The sequence below is a fragment of the Octopus sinensis genome, linkage group LG26, assembly GCF_006345805.1.
Source record: "Octopus sinensis linkage group LG26, ASM634580v1, whole genome shotgun sequence".
Classification (NCBI taxonomy): Eukaryota; Metazoa; Mollusca; class Cephalopoda; order Octopoda; family Octopodidae; genus Octopus; species Octopus sinensis.
In genome coordinates this window covers 22,274,065-22,286,362 of record NC_043022.1, presented here as the reverse complement: position 1 = coordinate 22,286,362, position 12,298 = coordinate 22,274,065, and the positions used below count along the sequence as shown (strand labels likewise).

The following is a 12,298-nucleotide window of genomic DNA, read 5'->3' as shown; positions in this document are numbered from 1 at the left end:
CAAGGCTGTTTGTTTTATAAAAATAACCCTGTGGCCATTCTCTAGATGGACACTCAGATGAATGACGGCTGAGTGCCTCTCATGAATGGGAAAATTGAAGATGCACCAAAATGCCTCATTGGTACTGATGTACCTTCCTCTGTCATGCTGTGCAACTTTGTCGTATAGGACTTATTCTTTGTAAGCCTAGTAGTTATTCTATCGGTCTCTTTTGCCGAACCGCTAAGTTACAGAGACGTAAACACACCAGCATTGGTTGTCAATCGATGTTGGAGAGACAAACACAGACACACAAACATATATACACACATACATATATATATATATACTCACACATATACATCATCGCCATCATTGTGTCGACCGTGGTCGAGACAATAGAATTTACTATGTTACGCCAGACTTCACGGTCCATCATGGCATTACGGAGGTCCTGTTGCTGGATGCCTGTATCCCTGGAGATTACATCAGGGTAGGAGAGTGTGCGCCCTCTGGTAGTACGAGTAGATGGCTTCCAGAGGAGAAGAGTAGAAATTACCTCTTTTTCAGCTCTACAACAATGTCCAGCAAACTGGACTCTCCTACCTTTCACAAGAGATGACACAGGTGGTAGTTTCCTATATATTTGCATTTTGGTTGGATGCCATTTCCACAAGAGATTTTGAGCTCTCATAAGGAGGAGAGTGTAGGTTCCATCCAACCGCCTCTCAAGCTTCTTTGATAACGTCCTGGGTTCTGAGCCATATAGTAGAATTGGTTCGACTGTGGCTTTGAAGATTTCAAGTTTGAAGTCTCTACTTAGATTTGATGACTAGATCTTATGCATGTCATTACAGGCTGACCAGGCCATACCCTTTCTATACATATATATATATGCTAGCATGGAAAGCGGACGTTAATTGATGATGATGATGATGATGATATATATATATACAATGGGCTTCTTTCAGTTTCCATCTACCAAATCTACTCAAGGCTTTGGTCAGTAGAAGACATTTGCCATTATCAATATATTCTTCCTTATTTTAATCCTTTTGACACCAATGCAAACTTCCTGGCTATAGTAGAAGACATTTGCCTAAGGTTCCACGCAGTGGCACTGAACCCGGAACCATGTGGTTTGTAAGCAAGCTAGTTACCACACAGCCACTCCTACGCCTATACTTCCAAGTTTAATGCAAAATTTCATGTTGGTTCTTTGTTCCAACTTCCTGTCCATGACAAAATCACAGACTACCGCATACATATGATAACAAAATAACAAATTTCACAATTTGCAAAGTAATCACAGTGATGCCACTCGGAAAACACCCTTTTGAAGGTCACTGCTAGCTCTCACTGCACATGCAACTGTGTGCTGCCACCTTTTAGTACACTACAGAACTAGTCTGGGATTTTTCTGATACCACCTGTATGTGTGTGCTTCATTTACTTACTGTTCTACCAATATCTACCATTACAGGTAACAGAAAAAATGAAGTGGGCTGTTATATACCGTGAGGTAACAAATACTTTACAGAAAAACAGAGGTCGTGTTGCCCGAAGCTATTATGAAAGGTACCCTATTATTTCTGCCTGTCCTTTTTGTTGTTGTTGTTGTTGTTGTTATGGCTGGCTAAGCCACATTTGACATCAGTTCTGTTATTTTTGTAAAGAAATTGTGTATAAATCATGGAAAACTGCCGTTGGGGAAGCACAAATGTGTATGATCTCACACAGATCTACCCTTGACAACCTCCACCTTATGTGAAACATCATAGAGAGGGCAGCGATGAAAGCAGGCTTTGGTGGGGCTCTGATCAATTTGGATCAGTCTGAAGCATTCTATAGAGTCAACTATCATTACTTGGAAACTGGCTGTGTTCACATCTATTTTCAGGTTAGGTCACTGTAATGCCCATCAAGAGTATCATCAGGCACTCACAGCCCTCTACCAGTTGGATAATGGGATCAGTGAATGTTCCACTGTAGTAATATTTAGAGGATTAGTTAGTAAAGCGGCGAGCTGGCAGAATCGTTAGCACGCTGTGCGGAATGCTTTGCGGTATTTTGTTTGCTGTTACGTTCTGAGTTCAAATTCTGAGTCAAACTTATCATATGGATGTATATACCAATATATTTTCAGTTAAGCTTTTGTATTTTTATTTCCATAGCCATAGGAGTGGCTGTGTGGTAAGTAACTTGCTTACGAACCGCATGGTTCCGGGTTCAGTCCCACTGTGTGGCATCTTGGGCAAGTGTCTTCTACTATAGCCTCAGGCCAACCAAAGCCTTGTGAGTGGATTTGGTAGATGGAAACTGAAAGAAGCCAGTTGTATATATATATATATATATATGTGTGTGTGTGTGTGTATGTATGTATGTATGTGTTTGTGTGTCTATGTTTGTCCCCCCAACATTGCTTGACAACCGATGCTGGTGTGTTTACATCCCCGTAACTTAGTGGTTCGGCAAAAGAGACCGATAGAATAAGTACTAGGCTTACAAAGAATAAGTCCTGGGGTTGATTTGCTTGACTAAAGGCGCCGCTCCAGCATGGCCACAGTCAAATGACTGAAACAAGGAAAAGAGAGTATACATATTAATATATAAAACAAAATTATTTTCCCTTATGTTAAAAAATTGAACATGTTTTAAGTACAAAAACAGATATGTGTATCTAAAAAATTTTGATGCATTCTCAGTCTTTTCTTAGTATTGTTCTTATGTGTGTGTGTGTGTGTGTGTGTGTGTGTGTCTAACTACAGTTTTTGCTAGAAGTGTGTCATCTTCATTTTCCATGGATTTTTTTTCTTACTGACATTGTCCCTAATGTTATGTCAGCGATAATTACCAGTACATTTACCACATCTACTATCAGGAATCTCCTTGCATATGAAATCTACAAATCTGGAAATGTTAAAATCCGACATGATACTACACAGCCAAAGACAAAAAGTAAAAGAAAAGTACCTGCAGGATGGTTGAACAATAACAACAACCTTACTAAATACAGTGCTTCAGATGGTAAGGCAAAGACCTTCCTATTCCTCTTACTTCTATGTTAGTCACTGCCACCGCTACTACCATCACCACAATCTTCATCATCAGCTTCATCATTATTTTCACATCTTTTATTTCATTATTCTGCCAGATTTTTGCATATGAAACATTTATAAATTTTATAGATATATTTATATTTCTCCCTGTCTCTCATATCTATATAAGTTTATCTCTATTGATATTCTATAGAATTTAGAGTCAACACCTCAAGAACGCAACAGACAATAATTAAACAACCGGACAGATAGATGATACAAAGACGGACAGGCAAAAACAAGGATGGGTCATTTGGAGCTTCCTCTCACCAGTCAAGTTACCAAATTATTCTTACAGTTTCGGCCGGTTACACTTGAGACTGTTCAAATCTGGCTAGCCCCAAAAATCTAAGTTAAGAGCATTAAATGTTTTCTCCCCAAAAATTTAATGCTCTTAACTTAGATTTTTGGGGCCAGACACATTTGAAGTCTCTGGTCAAAACTGTAAGGATAATTTGGTAACTCGACTGATGAGAGGAGGTTGCGAATGACCTGTCCCTGGTTTTTCCTATCTGTCTTTGTATTGTCTATCTGTCTTGATGTTTTATTATCGTCTGTTGCGTTCTTGTTCCATTTTTTGGATATATATATACATACACACACACACACATATATATATATATCTATATATATATATATATATATATATATACACACACACATATATACATATATACATATATATATATATATATATATATATATATATATATATATATATATATATATATACACACACACATATATATACATATATATATATATTGGCACAGGGGCCAATTTCCTGCCTTGTACTCATTTCAGATCCCCAGTTTATCTTTTCACTTTTCATTCCTTCTAACTTCCTTCCCTCTACCCCATCTCTCTATCCTTCTCCTGAGCCTTCTCATTATACCTTTGGAACACAAACACCACTATTTTCTTCCCCCTTTTTTTTGTTCATTTTTGTTATGTAGTGTCCCACATTTTGAAATACTTGCAATTTGTATTTTTACTGCTTATTTTAGCTCTGCTTGATACATTTCCAAAATTAAACATTTTAATATGCAAAATATACTTCACATTATTATATATACTATGCATTAATGCAAAAAATATTGTGTTTATTGGCTATCTTCAAAATGATCACACCATCAATGGAAAATTTCAATACCAACTTCCTAAGGCAGTTATGAAAGGCTATCAAGACCAAACACCCAGAAAAACTGATGAATGGGGTCTTGTTTCATTAGGACAATGCTTCAGCACACAAGTCCTTGGTTTCAATGGCTGCTGTGTGTGACTGGCTTTGAACTGGTTGATCATCCTCCCTATGTTAGAAATTTGGTTCCTTCTGGTTATCATCTGTTTCCCACCATAGAAAAACACTCAGCTGAGCACCAGTATCACTATGATGAGAACATATTATCTGTTGTTGATGACCATTTTGATCAAGAGAAAAGCTTCTTCACCAGTGCGACCCAAGCACTGCAACTACTAATGGAAGTGTGTGGACAGTAAGAGGAACTATGTTTGAAAATAAACTTCATTTCGTCACATTCCATTGAGAGTGTCTTGCTCAGATTATGAACATTTCAGCCGACCCTCATAATAATAAAAATTATTATTATACCTGTATTTGTTTTAATTTTAACATTGGAAAAAATCCACATTTTTCATAAAAAAATTAGGACCTGAGTTTGCACCCCCTTAGCAAATTTTGTTGCTGGGCGACTGTCTCTTCCCTCATAGATTCATTGTATTTCACCAAAATATTTGACAGAATATCACCTGATGAAATTGAGTGGTTATATAACAATAGGATTTATTTAATGTAATCTAATAAGTTATGTAATTGACTTAATATTTGAGAATAAACTATGCTACTGAAACGTGTGTAGTGATGTTTTGAATTATCCATTTGTTTTTGTTTAATAAATGATATACTGCATAATACCTTTGATGTGAAGGCGCATGGCTCAGTGGTTAGAGCGTTGAGCTTACGATCGTGAGGTTGTGAGCTCGAATCCCGGGCCGGGCTGCGTGTTGTGTTCTTGAGCAAGACACATTATTTCACGTTGCTCCAGTTCACTCAGCTGTAGAAATGAGTTGCGACGTCACAGGTGCCAAGCTGTATCGGCCCCTTTGCCTTTCCCTTGGACAACATCGGTGACGTGGAGAGGGGAAGCCGGTATGCATGGGCGACTGCTGGTCTTCCATAAAACAACCTTGCCCAGACTTGTGCCTCAGAGAGTAACTCTCTAGGTGCAAACCCATGGTCAGTGTCTGACCGAAGGGGGTCACCACCACCACCTTTGAAGTATACTCAGGTTTACATTATACCCATGACAAGACCAGTAAACAACTCTTTGCCTCTGTATGGACTGCTGTACTGATCAGTTGAACTAGCTGGAATACATTCTTTCGGAGTAATCTGTTTAGCCAAAGATATGTGGAGGTGCTTCCAAGTTAATTTGCCATGATTTATTTGATCCCTTCCGCATTACATATGTGATTATATCATTATTCTTTAACCCTTTAGTGTTCAGATTACTCTGTTAAATGTAATGCTTTTTTATTTAAATTGTTTTGAATTAATCATGCATTACCTTATAGCTTTGAGGTTTCAATGATGTGATTGTTTATTTTTAGACTGTCAATGTAGGTTTGGTGTGAGAGGCTAGATATGGCCAGTTTGAATATAAAATATGTAAATATATTGGGCCGGATTTGGCCAGTTTATACACTAAAGGGTTAAACATAATCTTGTTATTGTTTTCTGTTACAGTTATTTCAGATACTCCAGCCATATTGGAACATTTCATGTTGGTGGATCAATACAGTACCTCTTATCAGTTTGAATATGGTAAGTTGCCACTGGTAGTTTGTTTTGTATTCACACACTGCAAGACGAATTGCCATAGCGGAATGGAAGACAGGACCATTGTGGGTGACACATCCAGCCTGTATACTCTTTTACTTGTTTCAGTCATTTGACTGTGGCCATGCTGGAGCACCGCCTTTAGTCGAGCAAATCGACCCTAGGACTTATTCTTTGTAAGCCCAGTACTTATTCTATCGGTCCCTTTTGCTGAACCGCTAAGTTACGGTGACGTAAACACACCAGCATCGGTTGTCAAGTGATGTTGGGGGGACAAACACAGACACACAAACATATACACACACATATACATATATATACATATATACGATGGGCTTCTTTCAGTTTCCGTCTACCAAAACCACTCACAAGGCTTTGGTCGGCTCGAGACTATAGTAGAAGACACTTGCCCAAGGTGCCACGCAGTGGGACTGAACCCGGAACCATGTGGTTGGTAAACAAGCTACTTACCACACAGCCACTCCTACGCCTATCAGTATGGAAAAAATATAAAATGATGATGATGAGGATGTGATAGTAACTTTGATGATGGTGTCATTGCTGCTGCAGGTCCTTTTTGGCGGTGATGACCATGACATTGACTTTGATTAAAATGATAACATCATCATCATCGTTTAACGTCCGCTTTCCATGCTAGCATGGGTTGGATGATTTGACTGAGGGCTGGCCAACCAGATGGCTGCACCAGGCTTCAATCTTGAGCTGGCAGAGTTTTTACAGCTGGATGCCCTTCCTAATGCCAACCATTAGTGTAGTGGGTGCTTTTACGTGCCACCTGCACGGGGGCCAGTCAGGCGGTACTGGCAACGACCTCGCTCGAATCTTTTTACACATGCCACCGGCACAGGTGCCAGTAAGGCGATGGTGGTAATGATGAACAGGTACCAGTAAGGCGATAGTGGTAACGATCTATTATAATTAGTGTGGGCCCCAGGGTAGGGCACACATACTGTACAAGAGAAAGGGAGATGAGTGAATTGGATTTCAGGGTAGATTCCAAGGCATTTAGCTCCACTACTTTATGCTTTGAGTTCAAATTCCTGTGTGAAGTTGGCTTCACAAGGGGGAGATGTCAACAGTCCCATCTGTATTTGGTAGAAATGAATGTTTGTCCAGTGTTAAATTTAAATAACATCAAGTTATGTCTTTCAGAAATATTTCAAGAAACTGAAAACAAAGTAAGAGCAAATTTAAGAGACTACATTGATCCCAGCTCTTACCGCACTCCTGACACTGACTACCAGATCCTTTTAGGGGACATAACATCTATAGAGAATTTTACAACTTATACAGAAGGTGAGAGAGATTTTACTTGTATTCAAATCATTGATTCAGTCTTTTATTGTAAATCATCAATCATCATTATGTAAACCATCAATCATCATCAATCATCATTATACAGCACTTCAGTGGAAAATGTAATAAAGTTGTCAGCTGTCCATAACCAGTGGACTTAGGTTACACTCTTCATTCAGATTTCAAGAACTCTGTGGAGGATTCATGCACATTTTCCCTTTTTTTTTTCAAGCAAGTTTGTAATCTTCATCATCATCATTGTTCGACCGTGGTTGAGACAATGGAATTTACCATGCTACGCCTGACTTCACGGTCCATCATGGCATTGCGGAGGTTCTGTTGCTGGATGCCTGTATCCCTGGAGATTACATCAGGGTAGGAGAGTGTGCGCCCTCTGGCATTGCGAGTAGATGGCTTCCAGAGGAGGAGAGTAGAAATTACCTCTTTTTCAGTTCTACAACAATGTCCAGCAAACTGGACTCTCCTACCTTTCACAAGAGATGACACAGGTGATAGTTTCCCATATATTTGCATTTTGGTTGGATGGCGCTTTCACAAGAGATTTTGAGCTCTCATAAGGAGGCGAGTGTAGGTTCCATCCAAATGCCTCTCAAGCTTCTTTGATAACGTCCAGGTTTCTGAGCCATATAGTAGAATTGGTTCGACTGTGGCTTTGAAGATTTCAAGTTTGAAGTCTCTACTTGTAATCTTGGTACTTACTGCAACTTCAGTGGAAAATGTAATAAAGGGTCAGCTGTCCATAACCAGTGGACTTAGGTTACACTCTTCATTCAGATTTCAAGAATTCCGTGGAGGATTCATGCACATTTACCCTTCTCTTTTCAAGCAAGTTTGTAATCTTGGTACTTACAGTATAACATTCACTTTCAATGACCACAGTCTTTATATTTCCCTATCACATCATGTCTGACCTGATTTTCTTCTTTTTCTAATTCACCGGCATCAGCAGGGCATGCAATATTTATGTTTAAACACGCCCCCCCTCTTTATTCACAACCTCTATATCCAGCTTTGCATGTTGAATTTCATCATCATTTTAGACACTACAGCCTACAGTATCTTTACGTTGTCATCCTTAATTACTCCTGAGTTTCCTGTAACACATATTTGCCTTCTTCAATCTATACTTGTCACGCAGCTCACAAAGAATCACTTTTGCAACACTATCATGTCTTCTTTTGGGGCCAGCTTTGTGTACTCATTCACAATATACCTTACAATCTCACCTTTATCACCACACACCTTGCAAGTGTCACTTTCAATTGTATTGTCAATTCTGCATTTAGTATATGTCCTAAATGCAGAATACTGTTCCTACACAGTACAAATAAGTGTTAATGGTTCTGGCTCAAGTAACTCTTTCTTAGCCAGTGCTGCCTTCATTCTGTAGCTGTACTGCTGCTCATTTCTCTTGCAAATTGAAAAAAATGTCTTCTGCAGTATGTTTTTAAGCAGTCATTCAATCCTGTAGAGAAATTGGCACACAGTCTAATCTTTTTTTTTTTAATACATACTGTGGGAGCTGCCCACCTTGAGTAATCCACCTTTTTGATGACTCTGCCCTTTTCAAGTCTGTCCAACCATTTACGGTTTCAATTGCTGCGAATGGCACTTTTTTGTTTGCTCTAAGTACAGGCACAGCGTTTTCACCTACTTGGAAATAGGCTTCCATCTTTCTACATAGACCTAAATCCTTTGATAACACTTGTGGGGACATTTTTTTCAATTTTTTTCTTCAGTTCTTCCGAAGACTTGTTTTTAACAGGACAACCATTTATGTTACTGCAGTAAAGATTTATGGGGAGTTGCCATAAATAAAATAGTTCTAACCAATCTGTGCCAAACAGATTGACTGTATTATCCACAAAAAATTATTTGCCTTGCATATCTCTCCTCAAAATGTTTTGCCCATGAAATGTAATTTATCGTCTATTACACCACACACTATTTGCACTGTTTTACTTAATCTCTGTTTACCAATTTTTTCCTCAAGTATCTGCATTTATAATTGATATGTCACTATCTGTGTGAGGGTTGGCAACAGGAATAGCATCCTGCCTCAGAAATTCTGTCTCACTGAATTTCTTCTGAATCATGCAAACATGGAAAAGTAGTGGTTAAAACAATGATGAAGATATCTCTCTCTCTTTATTTCTCCTTGTTTATGTTGTCTCTCTCTCTCTATCTTTCTCCATATCTAATCATCTATATCTACTGATCCTGTTAGAAGGAAACCTGAATGTTCCTGATATCGGTGATGCTGGTTCCATAGAATCTGTTTTCAGCCTACACAACAATGACAACAACAACACTGAAACAAATGGCAACAGAGAAAGCCATTTTGCAGAACTGAAAGTCTTACAGAATCAGATTGAAGATCTTGACTTCATGATTTGTTTGTAAATGTGTGTGTGTGTGTCTGTGTATGTGTGCATGTATGAGTGAAGGTGAGTGCGTATTGATGTGGATATTAATGTATGTGTGCTTAGATATGAGTACGAATGTATGTGTGGCTGTATGAGTCTATTATGTAGATGTGGATATGAGTATGTCTGAATGTGTAGGTATGTGTTTAAGTGCTAATGTATGTGTAGATGTGGTGTAAACGTAGGTATGAATGTGTGTGTGAATATGTGTGTGGATGTGAATGTATGAGCATCTGCATAAATGTGAATTTGTGCATGGGAATGTGTGTGTGTGTGTGTGCATGCGTGTGTATGTGTGTATCTGGATGTGACTATAAAGGAGTATGTATGTGTGTATAAAAATGAATGTGTATGTGGATGTAAGTAATGATGTATAGTTATATATTTGTAAATATGTGTGCGGAATAGTGTGTACATTTGTGTGTGTGGATATAGATAACATATGAGAGTTCTTGTATGTGTGTAGTTACACATTGAATTTTGTGAATGTGTGTGAATATCTTGTGAATTTTTGTTTTAAATCTGTGTGGATGTTTGAATTTCTGTGGTTGATTGCATGTGTGTGTAAATGCACTTGTAAGTACATCAGTGTGTGTAGTTTTATGTATATGACTATTTATGTGGCTGTATGTGTGTGTGTGTGACTATGTATGTATAAATTCTCTGCTACCAATTTCGAAACAATTCCAGCCATGTTTTCCACTATTTTGTATTTCTTAAATATATATTTTCCAGTTATTTTCTAACATTTTAAATAGCATATAATTAATTTATGTGTTTGTCTGAAAAATGCATTTCGTGAAAAAAAAAAAATGTAAAAGACAAGATAAAAATAATGCAAATAAAACTATTAAAAGTTTTTTTAAAAGTGCTTTTTTTCAATATTTTCCCATAATATATTTTTTAGAAAAGTTTTTTTTTTACTATTATAATGTAATATAGTTGAAATTTAATTTTAAATCTAAATAACAAAGGTTAAGTTTACAATCTGTTATTACTTTTAGCATTAGGCTTTATTAATATTAGAAATATTAAATTTCTAAATATCTCATAGAGATATGTATGGTGGTGGAGCGATAGAGTGGTTGTATACTGTCAACATAACGTGACCGTCCTGTAAGGGAATTACACCACCGCTGTTTAGCCCTAGGAAGCATCAACGCTTCCTGTCGGCCTTGACACATTTTCTGTGCACATTGTTAAATATATAAGGACACAGGAAATGTGTCAAGGCTGACAGGAAGCGTTGATGCTTCCTAGGGCTAAACAGCGGTGGTGTAATTCCCTTACAGGACTGTCACGTTAAGTTGACAGTATACAACCACTTTATTAATATTCTATGTTAGAAAATGTAGTTGTTTGGCTGGATCATTAGAGTGGGGCATAATTAATTACAGCCTTTTATTTTCGACGTTTAAAAATTTAGTAATATATAAATATATCATATAAATACAAACATAAAAATTTAGTAATATCTATATCTATATATATGGGTGTTTATGTTTGTAGGAACATGTGTGTGACTACATGCGAATTTGTGTGCAAGTATATATGAACGTGTACTGGTATTTGCATGTGCATATGTGAGTGCATATATCCATGTGTATATGAATGTGTGACTACATACATGTACCAGTCCTCTTCTATCCATACACATTATACACACATGGGCACGCATATATGTGCATGTATATGTACACATAGTTGTGTGTACATATGTATATGCATGTTTAGTTTTCTCTCTTTTTTTTTCTCTTTCCCTTTTCCATAGCTAAACCCCCATCTCCAACAGTGTTATGATACTGTCAAATGGCTACAAGATTATTAATTATTGTTTTTTCTTTCTCCTTTTTCTCTTGTGACTGCATATGCGTATATATATTTATAGTTGTGTCTATCTGTGTGTACATATGGACACATAAGTATGTACATGTGTTGGTGGGCATGTACATATGCATTTATATATATTATATATATATATATATGTGTGTGAGTGTGTGTGTATATATGTAGAAACGTGTATATGTGAGTATACATATGTATACACCTTGGGCAAAGTGTCTTCCACTATAGCCTCAGACTGACCAAAGCCTTGTGAGTGGATTTGGTAGACGGAAACTGAAAGAAGCCCGTCGTATATATGTATATATATAGTGTGTGTGTGTATATGTTTGTGTGTCTGTGTTTGTCCCCCGAACATCGCTTGACAACAGATGCTGGTGTGTTTACGTCCCCATAACTTAGCGGTTCAGCAAAAGAGGCCGATAGAATAAGTACTAGGTTTACAAAGAACAAGTCATGGGGTCAATTTGCATGACTAGAGGCAGTTCTCCAGCATGGCCACAGTCAAATGACTGAAACAAGTAAAAGAGAGGAAAAAGAGAGAGTACTATTTTTTCCACCTTGTTTTGTATTTATGTACTTACATGTGTGTACACACACAATGAGCTTCTGGTCAGCCTGAAGCTATAGACAGAAAACACTTGCCTAAGGTGCCACGCAGTGAGATGGAACCCAAAACTACACGGTTGTAAAATAATTTCCTTAACCACACAGCCATGTCTGAACTTTCATTTATAAATGAGGCCAAACAGTTT

At 37.7% G+C, this 12,298-nt stretch overlaps 1 protein-coding gene across 4 annotated transcripts in view; it reads left to right on the top strand.

Annotated features, from left to right (window-relative positions):
• LOC118768051 overlaps nt 1-12,298 on the top strand; it is a 108,138-nt gene that overhangs the window by 22,629 nt on the left and 73,211 nt on the right. Inside the window, exons 9-13 of one of the 4 annotated variants that reach the window (XM_036513805.1) lie at nt 1,463-1,557; nt 2,861-3,006; nt 5,845-5,922; nt 7,111-7,249; nt 9,504-10,053. In XM_036513805.1, the coding sequence (XP_036369698.1) occupies nt 1,463-1,557; nt 2,861-3,006; nt 5,845-5,922; nt 7,111-7,249; nt 9,504-9,678 (633 nt within the window). In that variant the 3' untranslated portion in view covers nt 9,679-10,053. Of the gene's footprint in view, nt 1-1,462; nt 1,558-2,860; nt 3,007-5,844; nt 5,923-7,110; nt 7,255-9,502; nt 10,054-12,298 lie in introns of those variants that run through there. The other 3 variants (XM_036513804.1, XM_036513803.1, XM_036513806.1) reach the window with 3 other exon arrangements.